General features: G+C 36.1%; 1 protein-coding gene across 30 annotated transcripts in view; it reads left to right on the top strand.

Annotated features, from left to right (window-relative positions):
- Positions 1-22,389, top strand: part of dlg2 (discs, large homolog 2 (Drosophila)) — a 1,682,723-nt gene that overhangs the window by 1,350,723 nt on the left and 309,611 nt on the right. For all 30 annotated transcript variants that reach the window (XM_039744362.1, XM_039744355.1, XM_039744358.1 and 27 more), the window contains 2 exons: positions 5,577-5,636; positions 11,033-11,188. In XM_039744362.1, the coding sequence (XP_039600296.1) occupies positions 5,577-5,636; positions 11,033-11,188 (216 nt within the window). The remainder of the gene's footprint in view (positions 1-5,576; positions 5,637-11,032; positions 11,189-22,389) is intronic.

The raw sequence follows: 22,389 nt of genomic DNA, 5'->3' as shown, positions 1-22,389 counted from the left end.
TGGTAGTAGATTCCTGCTGTTATTACATGGAGATTTTATAAATTGTTTCTAAGGTTCCTCATTTTTTTTTCTCTGTGCTTGTATATTTTTTTCCCCATGGTTTTAAAATATAGTTAATCCTAATCTTTTTACTGTAGCTTAATTTTAGCCTTGGTAATTTTTTTCCCATTATGCTTTTAGTACTAGGTTGTTATATCATGTTAGCCATTATGAATAGCACATTTCCCTGCCTACAGAAAAGATGTAAAAGGTGTGCTCACATTTATAATACAGACTGTGTAATTATACCAAACTGCCGACCACTAGAATGTCGCATAAAAACATCATTTTCCTGCAGATCATCTAATGTAGTCCACCTCATTCTCTGCATGAAATGTCCTGACACTGTGCTCTATGTGGGAGAAACTGGACAAACACTCTGCCAAAGAATGAATTTGCACAGTTCCACATCAAGCATTGAAACACAGATGTCCCTGTAGCAGCCCACTTCAATAGCCATGGACACTGTGAGAGGGACTTTAAAGTCACAGTGCTTATGGGCAACTTCAGAACGCAGCAAGAGAGAAAAGAATGGGAAGTGAAACTCATGCTAAAATTTAATACAGTACAACATGGTTTAAATAGAAATAAGAGTTTTAGGGCATGATATGAGGATTGTACGCATCTCTCGGACTGACCCAGACAACCTGACTACAGATCCACACAGTATTGAAAAACTCATCAGAAACTTCAAAAGGCTCTGTTGGAAAGTTATCTTATCCAAAGATCTTGACTATACATTGTTCTCCTCTCTTTCTAAATGAATCTTAGCCTGAATAGGTCTATTAATTTTTTACATTTAAGATTTTCCATTGCTGTATCTGTCCTGGTGTCTATATAAACACAGGGAACTCCAGTTTCTGTATTACATCTTGCATGAAAAAGAGGCCTGAGTTGCCTCGAAAGCTTGCATATTGTAATCTTTTTAGTTAGCCAATAAAAGGTGCTAGACTTCTCACCCCATTATGTTTTGAAACTCTTGCAACACCATTTTCTTTTTATTGTTGGCACCATTATTTTGGCTAGCCGTTTTTATGATGCATTTCTGGGGTGCATATACTTACATTATGTCACAGGTGTGACGGTATATAAGTCGATACCTGCATCTGAACAGACTTATTGTCCCTTGAGTACATTGAAAAAGACCAGTTCAACTCTATAGTCAATTTTTGACAAGCAGTTCCCCTTTGAGTTTACATCACACTTTTCTGTGGTTTAGTGTTTTGTTTCATCTCTTGTTCTTATTTACACCATTTTTTGGTGTTAGAACACCTGCCCGATTATCTAAGAAGGATTTAGGCTTTTATTTTGCCAGCTATGTAGTAGTAGTATTGTCACGTGTATTGAGTACAGTGAAATTCTTATTTGCATGTCCAACCAACAGGTAACATGTTGACACTGTCTGGTGCCATGATAAACAAGAATGAATTAAATTTCAAATAATTTTGATTAATTCAAACAAATGTATGTGAGACCCTATGCACAGCTTCTCAGTTTGGTTTGATGGTGCTCTAGTTATGTACTGACAAAGCTCTGTGACAGTTTTTACAATTTTGTATATTATTTTCTATTTGGTAGACATTGACAAAACAGACAGGTTTCATTTCACATACAGCTGACACTAAAACTGACACTAAAATTGATTTGCATGTAATTTTGCAATTGTGAAATGCAAATACACTAAAGAGTTTTTGGAGGTTTTATAGTTTTTTTTTTGTTTGTTTTTTTTTTTTGCTGGAAAACAAGGATTATTATTTCCTAAAACCAGGAACACTTCCGTGTTTACCTTTGTTCTTATATGCAGCTTCATAAAGCATCAATTCAATATTATACCAGTAAAATCAATTCTATATAGGTCTCTTGTTCACATTGCCATGGAGGAGAGCAGTACATTTTTTAGGAAATATGACACACATCATATTTTCCTTACAAAGAAAAACTAAAACACGCCATCATACTCAATACTGGGTTTGCCCAAAGGAAAATCTCATTATGTAGGAAGCCTCCTGTGATGGATAACATATATGGGCGGGCGTCCCAGCCAGAAGCACTATGGTTCCCTTAGTGGACGGGAAGCCAGCCCTGTGCCTCCACATGAAATAGGGTGAAGATTATCCTATCTCGTCCAGAAGAAATGCTAAAGATACCCAGCTGGGTAGTGAGTATAATGGAAGGACAGGGGCAGACAACCCAGCAGGACTATGGGCTCCCCGACACAATAAGAGACAGCTTCCTTGGGTAATGTTATCCCTACAGTTACCCACTAGGGATAGTGTAATTCTCTAAAATAACCTAGTCAGGTTCCTTGGGGGCTGCCAGGGGCTGCTGCAGAGATTCCTCATCTCTGCTTTACAGGATTTCCGTTTGACCCGGAAATGCTTTCATCGGGTACTCGAAGTACTCCCAGGTCTGGGCACGACCTCATACAGGCAAGTCAGAGTCTGGTGGAAGTGGACAACATGGTAGGATTTGTGTTTATTGCACTTCTGGAGCCTCTGTGGAAGGTACTTGTGTAAATAAACCAGTTTTATCTAAACGTTACTTGTGTCTGTGAGGTTGTGTCTGGAGCCCTCTGCTGTCCACACTCCCTTGACATACAGATGAATTTGGAATTAATGGATGAAAACACTTTCAGACTGTAAATAAATGCCATTCTTCTCATGTCAGTGGCACAAATTTGACTGGAACTGAAACATAATTTACTTATTTTTGGTGCATTTTCAAATTTGCATGAATTGTTTTGCTCACCTCTACTAAATGATGAATCTGTAAAGGTTGCAACATGTTGAAATCACTCAAAGTGAATGTAAATTAGGTCTGCCTCACTACCTTTTCTCATTCTCTGTTCAAATTTAATTTCAAAACAGTAACAGCACAACAATCAGTTTCTATATGCTAGGAGTAACGGAATCGCTCTGGCTACTAGGAAGAGTTAGTCTACTAAGTGGACTGAGCCAAGCAGATCTTCTGTAATCAACCTAAAGGTTTTTACAGTAGTTTTACATCTGAAAGCAGAAATTACATAACTGACCCTCAAAACCCGTGTTATTGTAAATGCACATTCTCTTAGAATGGTTTTGTCTAAATAGTTACCAGTTACACCACCATATGCTTATAGAGTGCTTTTCTAAAAACATCTTTCGTTTTTAATAATTCAAGTACGTAGGCATTCTTAATTGCATTTAATATTTTACTAATATTATAAATGATTATTTAGGCATTTCATTGTGTACACGAACAGTAAGTACTATGACCTATCTTCGTAATCACACATGTAAGAACTATGAAACTGAAAATTGAAAATTAGTTTGTTTATGAAATGTTTTCCAAGATTATTGTGTATAAGACCACTCAGCATGAACATGATTCTGTCTATTTATTTTTTGACCCATTTATCAAGCTCATCGTGCCGGGGTCTATCCCAGCAATACCAGACACAAGACAGGAACAAAAACTGGACAAGACACCAAGGAAATTGCAAAGCACATTTACACACTTTTACTTACCGTAAATGTAATTGTCCAGAAGTGACTCCAAAAAGAATGTCTATCTGTTATGGAAACTCTATGAGACAGCAAAGCCGCTCACTCCATGTATGAATATGACTCTTCTTCTTCTTCTTTCGGTTGCCACAGTGGATCATCTTTTTCTATATCTTCCTGTCTTCCGCATCTTGCTCTGTTACACCCATCACCTGCATGTCATCTCTCACCACATCCATAAACCTTCTCTTAGGCCTTCCTCTTTTTCTCTTGCCTGGCAGCTCAATCCTTAGCATCCTTCTCCCAATATACTCAGCATCTCTCCTGTGCACATGTCCAAACCAACGCAATCTTGCCTCTTTGACTTTGTCTTCCAACTGTCCAACCTGAGCCGACCCTCTGATGTACTCATTTCTAATTCTGTCCATCCTCGTCACACCCGATGTGACAACATGCGGACAACAATTCAAATTTTCATGTATGAATATGACTCAGACTAGTATTATTTTAATTGTTTCACAGTTAGAAGTAAATCTCTTTGGAAGAAAATAAATTCTACTTCACATGTAATGCAGGGACCCGCCGTGGGTAGCGCATCAGTGAATTGCAAGGCACACTCAGGCATATATGAGTAGTAAATATGCATGGCACATCATTTTAGACTGCGGGAGTGTATTAAAAATAATAAGCAGTTACTTAACTTTTGTATGTTAAATGTAGGCAGCAAACAGAATAATTATAACATCACCCTGTGATAGACCAATGTCCTTTATAGAGTTGGATTCTCCCTTATGCCAGATGCTGCTGTGATGAACTATGGCCCCTGTTATCCTGAACTAGATTAACTGGGCATGATAATGGAAGCATGAACAGTAAAATATTTAGGTGAAGGCTACTATACTATCATGAGTTGGTGATATAGAACTGTAGTAATGCATGCCATATTTTAAAAGTGTTAAAAGTGTACAGCATATGTGCATTAAAAAAAGTAAAATGTGTCATTATTGATTATTGGTAATATTTACCAATACATCTGAAATCCTAGTCACTTGAGTGAACACAAAATACAACCTTGAAATGTACTATTAACATGACAATGTAATCAACAATTTGAAATGAGCCCAAAGCAGTCAGTTAAACACTCTCTGTTTATATTAAGGACTTTTGTACACACTTATTTTTTGGCTAACCTCTGTTTCCTATTAATGTGAAAAATTCTCTTCATAGGAGAAAAGAGAAAGGAAAAAGCACAAGCATCACAATTGAGAGTGGAACATGTTTTTTTTTTCTGTTCTGCTAATTAACTTTTTGTCCTGAAACAACAACTCAGTTTGTTAACATTGTGTTTAGTTTCTGTTTTATGACATGACAAAATCATTAAAAATTATAAAACAGGATAAATGGACTCAATTCCTCCTAATCCCAAACCATCCTCAGAATGGTACAGAGAAAGTGAAGAGGTTTGAGGTGGGATTGCTTTCAGCCCCATAGTGATTCAAATAAGTTAAATAGCTGACAGAAATTGAATATTAGGGTGTCCTCCACTTAAACCTCCCTTATAAAGTGGCAGTTAAGTATTTCTCAGTTGCAATCAGCTACATTAAATAATGATTTTAATATTCTATATATGGTTTGAAAAAACCTGACTTAATATCCCTGGCATCTTCTGTCTTCCATTTCCACGATTCTTTAAATTACGTTCATGGTCTGTTGTTCTTTTAATGTAAAAATGTTGTCTTCTGTTCTAGATGTTTGCAGAATGTGTGATCACTTAAATTTGCAATGCTGTTTTTTAAGTCTCCTTTCATGTTCTGTCAAAACACAATGTTTCAGAAAAGTGCTTGCTTTAATTGTTTTGATTTCTAAGCAGATGTTTGATTTAAACTGTGTATGTGCTGCATGTGGTGTTTTCTGTCTGTGTAATGCAGAATTGGATGGGTGAAATTGCTATTCATTTTGAATTAAAGCTTACTGTCTTGAAAGGTTTATATTTTTTGAGTGATTGTAATGTATATAAATTAGTAACACTAAATTTATTTATTTATTTTTAATTAGAAATCCCTCTTTAGATGAAGCAGACAGTCACAAGTTTGATTCCCAGCACTTCCAGTTGAGGTAAGTTGGTCAAAGCCACTCACAATTTTAATGCATATACCAATTGCTAAATTGCTTTTTTTAAATAATTGAGGGCCATATTTTCATCAATGAGTTGTATTTTCTCTATTATCTTAAAATAAAGGATAGCCTTATAGGTACTAAAACTGGGTGTTGTGCTGAGGGTTGGTTGGCAAAATAGAATTGCTTGGAGGGCTAAAAATTTTCTTTTTTTGTCCACTTATGAACTCTAGAAAATGTACAGTGTGTATAGTGTGTACTAACTGCTGAATCAAACCCATGGGTTATCATTTTTTTTATAAGTGGGATGGAGGTGTGGGTTATATAAGGATGTGGGTTATCTAAACATAATCCTTATTCTCTTTGCGATGAAAGATTACTAGATGATGTATACAAAACTCTATTATATGCTGTACAGTGCCCCAATCTGTTGTCTGCAACACATAATCAGAAATGCTTTCAAAAACTTATTTTTCTCCCCTCTTGGCTTCACATCAATGCTTTTTCATGCATTGACAATCTCCAGATAGTTCCAGAGATTATATTTGTTGTCAGTTTTCAAATAAACAGACTGGCTGTAGGCTACTGTAAAACCTGTTGAGAGTCTTACAATATGTTAATAAATAATTACAATAATTACAATTACAAAACAGAATACTGGTAATTTCAACAAATCTTGTAATTGACTGAAAATGAAATGGAAAAACCATCAAAGCATTAACTGAAATATCTGTTGATACCAGTTTGTGGTGATCCCTCAAAAGCATTAAAAAAATTAAAAATGTCACAGTGACTTTGTTTTCTAAGACTATGTCTAGTGGGTTTAGGATATGGGAAGCAATCACCGTGAAGTGGATGGGTACACATAAATATGAACCTCTTGTGTGTGCATCACATTGGTTGAAGAGCATTTTATTTTTGTGTATAGCAAAAACACCAACGTTAAATTAAAAGATAAAGTATAGATATTAAAATGGCAGTCTTGCATACAATCTACTTGTTAATATAACACTATAAGGGCTTCTTTAATAATGGTGATTCATGTAACTAAATAGTGAAAAGCATTTTACTTTTCATTTACATTTAGTGTAATTCTGCAACTTGTATTCTTTTGTTGGTCAGTTTCCTTCTGCTACAGAAACATTGCTAAATATCTTGAACACAGAGTGCTATGACTTGAAGTTCCAGCTGCTGTACCCTGAAATACACTCTCATCATTGAAAAAAGAGAAAACAACTCATAACTCATGAAACGTTTCATTCAGACAGACAGACATGGTGCCAATAGATAAATACGCAAACCATTTTTATTAAAATTTTCCCCATACATGTCTTGTTAAACTGAATTTACCAAATCATTTTGCAGCAAAGCTTTTGAACAAAAATGATATGGAATGCAATTTTTACTTTTGCATGTTACTTTAGAATATTAGAATGTAGTAAAAATGTTCCAGGTGCTACGTATATAGAACGTTTGCATTGTATCATTTTTTTTATAGTTTTCTTGTCAGTATTTTTGCATTTTTTTCATTTCATTGTGTCTGTAAAGACATGTGAGGTGTTCTTTAAAAGACATGCGTGTTGAAAAAAAATTTCAAAAATTCACTGCAAGTACAAAGTGATGTTTTCCAGTAATCAACATAAGAAAGGCATATGAAATCACCCATGATCCCTTAAAACACAATAAATGCAGTCATTAATCAAGGTTGCTTTTATTCCACAGCAATGCTTTCTGAAAACCTAGTACTCGCTAGAAACCACCTTCTCAGGTTTGATGGGTTGAAATGACAGTTTAGATTTCAAGATGTATTTCATGTTGTGTGTGTGTTTCATGTTGTTGTTTTGGAAATCAATAAATTAAGAAATAAATAAATATATAAAAAATAAGCAACTAAAGCATACTTTACAATGCATTTAATTATTTATACTTGCGTATTGCTTTGCTATTATTTATTATCAACAATTTATTTGTTTGGATATTCAAAGTAGCTCACAAGTGAAAGAACTGAGCAGACTTTATAATGATCGGTGGTATTTCTTCCTCATTAGCGTAACAGTGCAGATAGATGATTAATATCTAAATATGAACAATTGTTACGTCTTTATTTCAGTCTAGGAAGGGGACATACTTTTAAATGTCACCTTCAGCATATTATGTAACTTGTTTCTGACCTGCTGCCTGTGTCTCATTGTTTTCTAATTTTTATATACAGTATTTTAAGTCAACCCTATTTTGGCAGTGCTACATTGGCATTATTTACTTATGATTATTTTACTTAGAGCAATTTACAGGTAATCTGTAAAAAGAGTATGAATTTTTATCAGAAAATGATTAAGTTAATAATGCCTAACAAAGGTTTAAAGTAAAGCATTTGAAGCATAGGCTATTATTAACTCTGAAGCTAAATGGAAGAATCTAAAAATCGTGCAATGATTATATTTTTATTTTATGTACATTAAAGAACCATCAACAACAAATCAAATCAAATTAATAATATATTGAACAATTATTATAAAAGTAAAGTTGAATAAATCTGACTCTGCAGCTGCATGAATAAAAGGTAAAGTACCACTTCCGGTTAGCGGAAATAGCCTAAATTGAATTTAAAAAGAAATTAATGGTATAATTTAAAATTAAACTAAAACTGAACTTTTAAAAAAATACTACTTGAGTAAGTACATCCTGAATGTGAATGCTTTCCTAAAAGGCAAGTTGAAAAGAAGGCAATGAAGAAATGAAGTCAATGTATTAATTCTCAAATTGGCATAGTATATGAGACACAGATGTGTCAAAGTAAAAATTATTGAAACGACTGTTGACTTTGAAATCACTGCTAAAGACTGATTTAATTGAAAGAATATGCATCTCTTAAATGGGCATACAATCCTCAATTGTTCATCACCATCAACTCTGTACGTGTTTTTCATCTAGTAGAAATAACAGCATAGTTCCCTTGGGTCCAGACTTGAGAGAGACATGCTCCTCAGGTGGTAGAGACCTGTCCAAGGAGGATGGGACTATCTGGTGAAGCCAGCATAAAAGCAGATCCATGATATCTGTTTTACAGACAAAGTACATAGAGAGCACTTTAACAGCCAGGAAGTGTATTGGGGGTCTATCTGCTGGAGTGCGTGTTCACAAAAGACTCTCGCAGAGCCATGGGTCTGTGGGCATACAAGTTGCCTCTGACCCTGGGTCAGTGGAGTGCAGCAGAGAAAGGATCGCCTGTATAAGTGGGCAAACAGTCAAAGCAGCTGGGAAATGCGTCCAAAGTGCTCACTAAGTGCTGTGTCTGCAAATAGAAATCTCCATGGTGCTTTTATTGCTGCCCCCAGTCCTGCTCCATTGGACAGTTTTGCACATCTAAGTAATGCAATGCTTTTGTGGTTGGTAGAATTGTGGTGTGCCTTGGGATTTTTTGGGTTACAAAAACTGTGCCACCACAGAAGAAAGGTTGGACAACACTACTCTACCAATACCTTTGCTTCTGGCACACTAAAAAAGATCCCTGTAGCTGCAATCTTGCTTAAAAACTTAAACCGCATTAATTACTTAGATGGTTATGCTGCATACTTTGCATAAATAAGATACTGCAAACTGGAATAATGGGAAGGGATAATCACTACATTACATGTTGTTGTTTCGGCTCGATGCTGGTGTTTTGGCTAACATGCCTCTTCAGAGTTGTGTGTAAGTAGAAATTGTGCCTCAAATAGGACAGAGTAGGCTGATCACCACCATCTTTAAAATGAAGAACAAGACTGTGTCTTCTAATTATGAAGGGAATCAAACTCACAGGAGTTTACCAGCCCTGTCTACATATGCTTTGTGGATTTCAACAAAGCATATCATCAAGTATCTGATGGTATTTTGTGGAAGACGCTTCAAGAGTACCATTTTCCACAGTTGCTGTTGCATGTGATTTGGTAATTGTAAATTGCAAAGGAAGAAGTGTTTGCATACTTGGAGCTGGTTCTCGTTAGTGTTAGCATTGGACTCTGTGAAGGCTGTGTTTTTGCTCCTGTCCTGTTTGTAATTTTAATGAATACGATATCATAATACAACCAAAGTTTGAAGTGTATCCAATCTAGGAATCAAAGGATTACATCTCTGCTGTTTGCAGATCATGTTGTTCTCTTCATCTTATTAGCCTGTGATTTCCATCTTACATTGGAGCAGTTCACAGGTGAGTGTGATGAAGTGATAATGATGACTAGCATCTCCAAATCTGAGTTCATTGTTCTTTGCTAGAAAAGTGTGACTTGTTCATTACAGGTAAGGAGTGAGTAGCTGTCCCATATGGAAGAGTTTATGTACCTAACAAGTTAGGGTAGATATATTGGTATGTGCTGTGGTGTTAACCTTGGGGTTAAATCTTCAGTTAAAGCTGTCAATATACTAGTCAGTCTGTATCCTTATTCTTACTTATGGTTACGAGCTCTGTATAGCAACTGGTTTGATCAAAATAATATGTGAGTGCTTGTGAGTACAGGTATCCAAATTACCTTTCTTGCTCAGGACTCTCTGCATCAGCCCAAACGAGGTAGTTTAGTTGATTAGATTAGATTAGATTACACTAGACAAACTTTATTAATCCCACAGGGAAATGCAGAATTATGGTTATTAAGGTTAATGTGCAACCTGAGCAACTCCAAGACCCAGGCATGGACCCAGAGGCATGTTGGAAGCATTATATCTCTTGACTGGCTTGAAAATGTTGGGGAATTCCTCAGGGGACACTGAAAAAAAGCTGCTGTGGAGGAAACAGCGTGGAATGTTGCTGTCATGATTGTCATACAGTATATGTTATGATATCCATTGTTCATAATGTACTGAGGCTATACCATGTGATATGTTGACTCAAGACCATTAGTCTGTGCTCTTCATACATTTTGGTATGCTGCCATTTACTGTCTAGTTAACACAATATCAACTTATTGGCATCTAGGTTTCACCTTGGGTATTTTCACACTGGTTGTTACATAATTACTCTGCTTCAGAACTGACGTCTCTGCTGAACTGAGATCATATTCTTCTCTGGCCTTTCAGAAAATATAATTAATCAACTGAAAAATGCAGTTTTTCCCATGATGCATCCAAGACCACACATAATGTTTTGAGTATTTGATTAATTTTTAAACATAAATAAGATTTTTAAATATGGTTTCAGTTTACTAGTTCTATAAAAATCAATGTTAAGCTTAACAGTACTCTATTTTTTGTAGTATTTTTATTAAACTGTGTACATTGGTTTTATGCAAAATAACTCAACTAAGAATGAGCCTTGTGTATGTGTTCTCTTTTTCTTATTTCAGTAGATCCTCCTCAAACCTTCTGTAACCCTACCTGACCTTCAATGCTAACTTTGATCTTTGCTCTTGTTTCTGTGTCACCAGGCCTCCTGAGCCAGTTTACAGCACTGTGAACAAACTCTGTGACAAACCACCTTCTCCCCGCCACTATTCCCCTCTTGAATGTGATAAAAGCCTCCTTCACTCAGTTCCTTTCCCTCACTATCACATAGGCCTGCTTCCTGACTCTGAGATCACCAGGTATTAACTGTACATGTCTCTGTCCTTTTCTTTCTCTTTGTACCTTCCTTTTGGTGTTTTGGTTGCATGCAAGCATGTGAATGCATGGAATTAGGTATAGGAGGGGCATAAAGGGGCCAGAGGTAAAAAGCAGATAGTACTACTGTGCAGGTAATTAAAAGTTAGAATTTACAAAGAAGTATTAGAATTGTAATGTGTTTCATATAGTTCTGCTATTTTTGAAAAATATGCTTTATGAAAATATGTGTTTTATCTGAAGTGTAAGGTGCAATATATATAGGGTATATAAAATTATGCCAGTTTGATTGTATGTATCTAAATACATTAACATTAGGTCGGTAAAACTTCCCATGAGTTTCCTCTTTTTATGCCACATTATATGACCCTGCATGGTATTTTGCAGCTCTTGTAGAGCATGAAAAAAATAATCCACATGGACCACATTATAGTTAAACAGCAATTAGCTCCTCACAGAATTTCGATGAGCTATTGTCCATGTTTCATCGAGTGAAACACATTTGCAGAGGGCAAGAATTAGATTACAAGTATTCAAACTAAAGTTAAATAAGTGCCTAAATGTGCCGCCACTAGAAAAGGGTATACTAGTGCCTGTAGAGTTTTACTTTATTTCAGGTTGGTAAGGTACACCAGTTCTTTAGGTCTATGCACAGCTCAATAAACCAGACAACTAAAATAGAATAATATATACAGTATTTTAATCCTGTTCTTGACTCCTTGTTTTTGAGAAATTTAAAACTTAATATTTTGAAATGTCTTACCTTGGTAGATCAGTTTATATGTACTGTAGTTAATGTTTTTAAAATCTTGAAAGATCACTCTTTCCATACCTGTCTAATGAAATTGTACCTTTATACTAGTATACCTGTGATCCCCTAATGCTTAACATGGTGGATGCAAACTCCTATTTGCATTAGCTAAAATTTTGTTTATTGTGATAAACTATAACTCATATCAGTGTATTGCTATGCAAGCAAACACAAACATAATAACAAATCAGCAAAAACAGAGCATGAAAGATCTAAGTAATTGTTCCCTGTGAAACCAACACGTTGAAATTTGGGGTATGACACTTCTCATATTAATCACTGTTTTTCCCAGGGTTACCTTTAACATCCCTTATCCATAAGTTTAATACAGTTTCTCTAATGTACATTTTGTTTTATGTGAGCATGTCATGACAATGAAATAGTTTAAAAAAAATGTTAGCACTGCTACCTAATTGGTTAAGCATCCTCAGGTTTGAATCGCACGTCTAGTTGTTGTCTGTGGGAGTTATGCACTTTGTCCCCATGTCTGTGATGGTGTCCTGTGGGTACTGTGGTTTTCATCCCAGGATAAATGGGTGGGTTCAGATTGGCTAATGTGTAGGTGTGTGCATGAATGAAGCTGCTACCTGGTTTCCAGTGCTACCTCTGCTACTCTGAATTGAAACAGGAAGGTCTGGGATTGTTATGTTTTTTCTTGTTATATTAGCTGGCAGGTACAGTATGTGTCTGTATTAGCAATACCTGATGAAGACCCTCTGCTTATAGCAGTTAAGTCTCCAGATGAATCTTACTGTATTCCTCCTAATGAACAGTATACATGGTGAAGTAAGAAGGCCAGTAAAGCAATAACTGTGCCTTTTGAATGGTATCAGCTCAACTTAATTGAACTCAGAACTTAATCCTGCCTAGGCCAGCTGGCTGCTCATTCCTGCTTCTGTTGTTTATTTACCAACTACCCACGTAAGTGTCCAAAATAAATATATGTTGTTGAAATACAGTATCTGTAAAAGAAGAAAAAAGTAATCAGGCTGGTAGATAAAGTAGCCCTGTTGCACACTTCTTCAACAGGAAGTAGGCCAAGCTAAAATAAGTGGTCTTCAGAGTGTTTTACAATTGATGGGGAACATAAAAGCTGTACTGCCTATGGTCATTTTGCTTATGTTCTGAATTTTAAACTAGCCTGTTATTTTTGATAGGAAACTATAGTCTGATTTATGTTCGGCAAAATAAAGATGGCCTTTCTAAGTTAGTAGGAGGATTTTGATATTGATCCTGAACTGAGCTTGAAGCCAATAAAGAGATTTAAGTTTTCCTGTTTATTATTATTATGATGCTTACTGCTGGATTTGCATTTTGTTTACAGTAGAAATGCAGAGAGAGCACTTTGAACTACTTTAAAAGAAAGTATTACAGTAATGAATTCTACAGAGTGCAGAATCATAAATTAACATTTCTCTGCCCAGCATACTAAGAAGGAAATTTAATTTATTGATGATATGACATTAAAGAAAATTAACCTTCAATAACAATGTAAGCATTTTAAAAAGTTTCATGTAAATATATCAATGTTTGGACTCATTTAATATATAAATAAAGCTAAACTTTATTTTCAGAGTATGTAATATTAATAGACAATTAAAGAACTTAAACTGACATTGCATTCAAAGAACTTTTCACTTATACACAAATTAAATTAATTTGAGCTATTAGTTAAATCTCTAATCAAATTAGTATAATTATTTTTTCACTCACATGTAGAATTATGTAAAAAAAAAAATGCGTTTATAGAATCCTATGTGACCTGTCCAGGTGATACCAAGGCCAAAGCAGAAGCTAGCTATTAATGAGGCACCCCGGTCTATCATACTGTATATTATGTTTAAATATTCAGAAATAACATGTTAGTAATAGAGCTGATACTTAACAAATCAGCTCAGGGACTACTCTCATCAAAGTGTTTTATTTTAACATGTGATTTCTTGACAAATGGTCCCTTGATGGGAATATGGGCATAATTTAACTGGGATGGAAACCAGCACCTACATCAATAACAGGGAACGTTCCAACTCTTCCTGCACCAACGACAATGATAGTGCATCATACAAGGTCTTGATTAAGTTTGTTTCAGTGCAATGAGTAGGGTGAATGCCAGACTCTTTGTTTTAATGGATTTTGGCTAAGAAATTGTAACACTGCACTTTTTTTATAGAGATCATTGACACTGAACAACTTTTAGAGACCCCTCCATAATTTATAGGAAAATTAGAACTTCGATTTGAATTATAAAGGAAAAAGCTAACAACAACCATTGTTCAGTTGTTAGTTGAACATTCGAATCAATTAAGTATATTCTGATATTATTCATTCGCCTTTATAAGCTACTTAGTCCCATTTAGAGTTTCTAGTATAATATTTTACCAGTAGTAATTAAGGCTTGCATAGTGCAATCCATTTCATTTTTCTCATAGAATTGATAATACAATTATTATGAGAGTGCTTATAGTAACCGAAAAATGCATAGAATACATTCTTATGAGCTTGAAGTTTAAACTTTGAGCTTCATAACTGTGCAGCAGCAATTCAGATATGTGCACCTATAAAGAAAGATTCAGAATTGATACAGAAAACGATGGCTCTGACTTCTTAAGGGACATTAGTAATGTGATCAGTTTAAATTATAACATACACAAGATGCCAATGGAAAAGGCAAAGTAAATCAAAAGATGTTACTGTGTTTCCAGACAATAAAATAATATAAAAAAGGCTCATCTTAACAAATAAAAATCAGGCAAAGTAAAGACTGAACAGTGTGAATATCTTAAATTTCGTAAAGCAACCATCTGTACTACTCAGCCCTTCTTACTACTAAATGCAGTTTTCTGTAATTTTTGTCTGACAGCGCTGGTGGCTGCATGAGTGTTTTTCAGGTATGGAGAGTTTAGCCACAGTCTAAGCCCATCTTTTTTCTTTTTCCTTTCTATTGAGGAAAAAAAAACAGAGGGGTCTTTCTTAGTCCAAAATACCTGCTTGTCCCAATGACTTTTCTCATGGCAAGTTGCACACTGATATAACTAGATTGTTCAAGCTTTCATAGTACATAACTGGTGATCATTAACGCATACTATAGCACCATAACTTGCTGAAATTATATAAATGAAGGCTACAACTGAAAATTACTGGAAAAGTCGCATCATGTGATGTCAGGTTTAAGTTTTCGGCAAATAGACATGTATTTCCTGTTAGTTTGCAAGTCAGACAGTGACATGAAACATTATACAGTATATAGATATTACACTAATTTCCTCAGAATTACAAACCGTTTAAGAAAATGCATATGTAAAAAGAACATCTTCTAATGCCCTTTTTCATCTCATGAACCACAATGAAGTTGATTTTACACAGTTATGAAGATCAAGTCAAGACAAAGGCATAATTCAAGCCAGTAGCATTATCACCTGGTCATCTTCACAGACATTCCATGCACACCTCACTAAAGCTGCAGAATGGATGTGCAGCTGGATGCTTAGAGCGGGGATGGATGTTGGTGACAACCAATCACAGTGTCAGTCATTATCACAGTTGATGCTAACACTAAGGGTCTGCTAAACATAGTGGTGCTGGATCCACAGGCTGCAGTGAGGTATGCATGTGTTAACCCACATGCCTTGGCTCCAAAAAAGATTGTGAAATAAATGGAATTACCTAAGAAAGAATGAAAGGACATTCATTTGAATGATAACTTTAAAGAAATAAAGTACAAGTAAGCAGCTTTGTTAGACAGTACTTAAGTGAAGGGTAATGCATTTTATTGTTTGTTCTGATGAATAATATTATTGAACTACTTCTGTCAATTTTCATGTATATGTTATTTGAAATAAAGGAGAGCCTTTTTCATATTGGAAATACTTATTATTTTTTTTCCATTTCTTTAATAGTAATTATGCATTTGCCCATCGGGGCTGGGTGTTTTTATTTGGCCTTGCAATTCCTAGATGGGTTTTATTTTCAGCATTTTACCAAAAGGAGTTTCTGACTGTAATATTTTTTAATAAGCAGGACATTTTGATTCCTTACTGTTTTGTATAATCTTTAACAAATAACAGCTGTGGGTTAGTTGCTGACTTTCACCCAAAAGCTGCTAAAATTGTTACTAAACAACTTCATTTTAAAAATCCATTCAGAAGTTTTACAAATGAGTGAACATGTGGAACCCACTTTTCCCCATTTATTATCTTTGTGGAGGTTCACATGATCTCTCCTTTTGTTTCCCCCTGCACCCTCTAACATGTGAGTGTTTGGTTAACTAGCAGCCTAATTCTAAATTGGTCCTAAGTGAGTGAAAGCGGGTGTGTGTCTGAGTTGGCCCTGCAGTTTTTGTTCAGTTTTTTTTTTTATCTTTCATTATTACTATAAGCCATAAGTTCATGCTTTATTAGTGATCACAATACAACACTTGCAAGCAGTTCACAATCTTGAAAAATGTAGAGTTTCTGTAGGCAGGTTAACAAATGACTCTTCAGCTATTTTTAAATTAGGTTTCTTTATATTGTAGGAGGAGAACAGGCATCCCGACCGGAATGGAGAATAATTCATTACCTGTACAGGAACATATACAGCCTGCGGTGGGCTGGCACCCTGCCTGGGGTTTGTTTCCTGCCTTGCGCCCTGTGTTGGCTGGGATTGGCTCCAGCAGACCCCCGTGACCATGTAGTTAGGATATAGCGGGTTGGGTGATGGATGGATGGAACATGCAGTGGTGTGAAAAACTATTTGCCCCCTTCCTGATTTCTTATTCTTTTGCATGTTTGTCACACAAAATGTTTCTGATCATCAAACACATTTAACCATTAGTCAAATATAACACAAGTAAACACAAAATGCAGTTTTTAAATGATGGTTTTTATTATTTAGGGAGAAAAAAAAATGCAAACCCACATGGCCTTGTGTGAAAAAGTAATTGCCCCCTGAACCTAATAACTGGTTGGGCCACCCTTAGCAGCAATAACTGCAATCAAGCGTTTGCGATAACTTGCGATGAGTCTTTTACAGCGCTCTGGAGGAATTTTGGCCCACTCATCTTTGCAGAATTGTTGTAATTCAGCTTTATTTGAGGGTTTTCTAGCATGAACCGCCTTTTTAAGGTCATGCCATAGCATCTCAATTGGATTCAGGTCAGGACTTTGACTAGGCCACTCCAAAGTCTTCATTTTGTTTTTCTTCAGCCATTCAGAGGTGGATTTGCTGGTGTGTTTTGGGTCATTGTCCTGTTGCAGCACCCAAGATCGCTTCAGATTGAGTTGACGAACAGATGGCCGGACATTCTCCTTCAGGATTTTTTGGTAGACTGTAGAATTCATGGTTCCATCTATCACAGCAAGCCTTCCAGGTCCTGAAGCAGCAAAACAACCCCAGACCATCACACTACCACCATCATATTTTACTGTTGGTATGATGTTCTTTTTCTGAAATGCTGTGTTCCTTTACGCCAGATGTAACGGGACATTTGCCTTCCAAAAAGTTCAACGTTTGTCTCATCAGTCCACAAGGTATTTTCGCAAAAGTCTTGGCAATCATTGAGATGTTTCTTAGCAAAATTGAGACGAGCCCTAATGTTCTTTTTGCTTAACAGTGGATTGCGTCTTGGAAATCTGCCACGCAGGCCGTTTTTGCCAGTCTCTTTCTTATGGTGGAGTCGTGAACACTGACCTTAATTGAGGCAAGTGAGGCCTGCAGTTCTTTAGACGTTGTCCTGGGGTCTTTTGTGACCTCTCGGATGAGTCATCTCTGCGCTCTTGGGATAATTTTGGTCGGCCGGCCACTCCTGGGAAGGTTCACCCCTGTTCCATGTTTTTGCCATTTGTGGATAATGGCTCTCACTGTGGTTCGCTGGAGTCCCAAAGCTTTAGAAATAGCTTTATAACCTTTACCATACTGATAGATCTCAATTACTTCTGTTCTCATTTGTTCCTGAATTTCTTTGGATCTTGTCATGATGTCTAGCTTTTGAGGTGCTTTTGGTCTACTTCTCTGTGCCAGGCAGCTCCTATTTAAGAGATTTCTTGATTGAAACAGGTGTGGCAGTAATCAGGCCTGGGGGTGGCTACGGAAATTGAACTCAGGTGTCATACACCACAGTTAGGTTATTTTTAACAAGGGGGCAATTACTTTTTCACACAGGGCCATGTAGGTTTGGATTTTTTTCTCCTAAATAATAAAACCATCATTTAAAAACTGCATTTTGTGTTTACTTGTGTTATATTTGACTAATGGTTAAATGTGTTTGATGATCAGAAACATTTTGTGTGAGAAACATGCAAAAGAATAAGAAATCAGGAAGGGGGCAAATAGTTTTTCACACCTCTGTATATGAATATATGTATAATATAAAAGATTTTTATTTTCAGACTGCACTTCTTCACAATCCTGAAATAATCAGCCACAGTAATCATTTTTTCTTCTTCTTCTTTCGGCTGCTCCCGTTAGGGGTTGCCACAGTGGATCATCTTCTTCCATATCTTTCTGTCCTCTCCATCTTGTTCTGTTACACCCATCACCTGCATGTCTTCTCTCACCACATCCATAAACCTTCTCTTAGGCTTTCCTCTTTTCCTCTTCCCTGGCAGCTCTATCCTTAGCATCCTTCTCCCAATATACTCTGCATCTTTCCTCTGTACATGTCCAAACCAACGCAATCTTGCCTGCCTGACTTTGTCTCCCAACATAATTCTTCCTCCACACTATGTCCACTGAGTGATGCCCATTACCTCCTGACCGTGACTCAGCTCCCGACTGTCAGCTTCCACTAGTCTATCTATTATGTCATTCCGGCCAGGCACACAGTTATTCCTCCATCCCTCTGGCCAATTTACTTATGTTTTTGTCCTAGCCTCCCATCCAGGTAATGAATTATTCTCTGTTCCAGTCAGGACGCCCGTTCTCCTCCTACAATATTTTATTTATAATATGATATCATTAATACAAACTTCTTTATTACCAGTAAATTGCTTATTTGAATGTTTACTACCTCTCATTTGGCGGTGTCTTGGTATAAAAGGTTTTGCATTATTTTTAATGTCTTGTGTAACAAAACAGGAAGCAGCCCAAACAAAATAGTGCCAAAACAAAATGTGCAAAAATGGTATGTTTATTACAAAATAACACATAATGGTGATAAGATAAAACAAAGTACATTAGGAAAACAACAATACCCCCTATAGCCTCTCTGGGCCAACCTCTACAACTCTTGATCACTGTATGTATAGTGTGACACACTGACTCTCTGTTTCACACCCTAACCCTGAACTAGCTTCTCCTCACCCCTCCAGTTAAACCTTTGCCCCAACTCTCTGTTTCAAAATTAGCTCACAGGGCAATTGGTCTTATATGGCTAACTACAAAATGACATATTGAATAATAAAAGAGGAATATGTAATTACCTATTGCACACTGCTACAGTTGTCACACAGTAACCACACAGTAATAATTTGGTATTTTCTGAGTTGCAATAAGAGATAAATAGCAATGTAGTGCTATTGACTTTTAATTAAATATTTCTTGAAACAAAACTGTGCAGTACCAAGGCTAAATGCTCCTTTCACAAGTTATATTTTTAGGTGTTAATATTCTCTTCCTGGAAAGTAACAATAAAAACATTCCAGACATTAATTTTGCTTGTGCAGAATGTATTTGCCTTTATTATCACGCACAAAAAGGCATTAATGCCTTTACTTTAGCTTTTAGAGCCACTCTCGAAGGACTCTGCATTCAACTTCAGGAAACCCTTTCACCATAAAGCTTGGTTACTTACAGATAATCCAATTAGAAAAGAAAGATCTTTTCTGTTGTAAACATTTTGCTCCGTTGAACTGTAAAATATTAAATCTGTGCTTTTAGCTTTACTTGTCAGACTAAAGAAGTTTGATGAAATTTCTACTGTCTCGGATTAGTGTTATTTTTAGGCTATAGTTGAAGAATGCTGGAAAAAGAGATTTAGATCATTTTTACTCATCTATGCTCTTCTCTAAAGAATTGTCATTTAATTATTTTGAGTTAATCTATATAGAATTTTCTAGTTCTTTACTTCTTTACCAATCTTAAAAAGAAAAACTGTAAAGTGAATCGATCACCAACTTGACTGATTAACTGAGTCCAATTTAGATTTTTGAATTTAAACCATTATTGCCTTCACAGATAACAGTTATTTTACCCAAACAAATACTTAGAATCATTAAACATGTATTAACGGGTCTAAAAATTCTTTCTTTCTTTCTTTCTTTCTTTCTTTCTTTTTGATAGAATGGGTAGCACAGCCCTCAACGTAACCACTTCTGGAGCATGTCTTTAAATATTAGACAGGCTCTGTGTAGTTTATATAATTCTATATGCATATATATGTATATATATATAATTCACTAAGGGCAAGACACCCCTGGAAAACACGCCGGAAGGGGCGTGTATTCACTAAGCCACCGACAAGTAAGACACCTATGGTGCACGCAGGAAGGAGTCACACCCACCAACTCCAAGAAGTAAGCAGTTTTAAAAAAACGAGTTTTCGGTTACGACACATGACCGCGTGCACCATAGCAAACTGTTTTACACGCTACATACAGCACTTCACATCAGCGACAAACATGCGTCTTCTTAGATGCCCCTGCAGGAACACGGAAAGTCTACGTGAGTCACAGGTGCATCTGGACTGTGCAAAGACGACAACAACCCAAGTGATGAGTTGGAGGTGGGCACATGAGCGATGGCTGTCCGCCAGTTTTCAGTCACGGACGATTGTGTGTTGGTTCGTTCCGTGCATTGTTACAATGTTGCTTTTCTTGCTGATTTATTATATTACCGATTTTTCAAATGTTAATTTTCTCCCTGTGCTTAAAAATCATTAAAAAACTGGCCTGAGTATGTGCTGTATGGTACGCCGCGGGTTGGCTAGTATATATATATTTCTTTTTTCTGGGAGCTGTGTTTGATTGATAAGTCCAAATTGTGTGAGTGTAAGCATACACTTTGGTCAACTGCCACTCTTTTAGGTATGATGCCTTTCAAACAATCAGTACTGCCAAGATAACCTCCATGAAACACATCAAACCTTAATATGTTGCATTAGAAAACAGATCACTAATTACTGCATTTTGTTTATGTTTAAGTATTATGTATAAATGTGTAAAGATCTCCAAACTTCTTGATCCGAATCTTGAAACAATTTTATATTAAATACATTGAACTGAATCTAGCAGTGATGATTTGATGGATTGCAAGTTAGCAATGTTGTCAGGCAGCCCCAGGAAATTCCAGTTTTGGCACAGTCTGCGCTTGCACTTTCTGATTATATTTGTGTAGGTTGTCCTACAGGTACAGGTTTTTCCTTCGGTGCTATAAACATGAGCAGATTCAGTTGATTGCCAAATCCCAACTGACCCTGTGCAAGACGGTGTGGATGCTACCGAGATCGGCTATGCTATCCTAAAGTGTATAAGGCAAATTGAAGGATTGATGAAAGGTATTTGAAAAGATAACATTAATTAGGAAAATGAGTAGTTCATTGCCTTCTTATCTTATAAGTAAGCCAATGGTATTTATAAATGCCAATGTCAATAGCTTGTTTATTCGTGCTGTCTAATGAAATGTGCACACAGTTATTTTCAGTGCCATTTAAACTGAAATTTTCAGGACAAAGTATGTTATTACACATTCATTTCTTACTATATTTGGACTTGTTGGATTATGCACTACTGAAGCAGGATTGCAAGGAATAGTTTAGCTACTACTGCACTGGATATTTTTATCAGTCATTTATGTTGTTTTGTAGGTAGATTAAATCATGGGCTGTCTGCCACATATGCGCCTGGAAGTCATTCATATGAAAGTGTCTAGATACAGTTTTCCCCATGAACAATCTGTTCATTGTGAAAAGGCTTTGGGGTCACAACTTCTTAAAACAAAAAACACTTTTCTAAAATATGCAGATTTTTGCTAATGTGAATCTACAGTATAATGTCACTTGCCATTTTTTTGGCAGGTTTCTGTTAGGCATATTACATTAAGGTTGGAATTTGTAATGAATTCTTATATCACCAGTGCTTTACCCTTATAGAGATCTTGAGTTAAGCAATGCAATACTAGCTGATGAGGGTTTGTCGTGCACAGATGCATAGCCAGAGGTTATTTTAGCAAATTGAGAATTTGGCACAGTGACGTTCTTATTTTTAAAGCCATGAGTAGGACGGTGTATTCCTGAACAGATGCTGCCGGTGAACTTTTTCCTTCAGTCCAATTCATTTATGTTCATTACCCATAAAACAATGTTTTTAAAAATTAGCATTTATTGACTACATAGTTTGAAAGTTGCATATTCTGTGATATTTGGTAAATGTGAAATGCAGGAATTCAAACAATCCTTGTCTC

The sequence above is a fragment of the Polypterus senegalus genome, chromosome 2, assembly GCF_016835505.1.
Source record: "Polypterus senegalus isolate Bchr_013 chromosome 2, ASM1683550v1, whole genome shotgun sequence".
Lineage (NCBI taxonomy): Eukaryota > Metazoa > Chordata > Cladistia > Polypteriformes > Polypteridae > Polypterus > Polypterus senegalus.
Note: the sequence above shows the minus strand (reverse complement) of the source record. Positions and strands in the feature narration are given on the sequence as shown.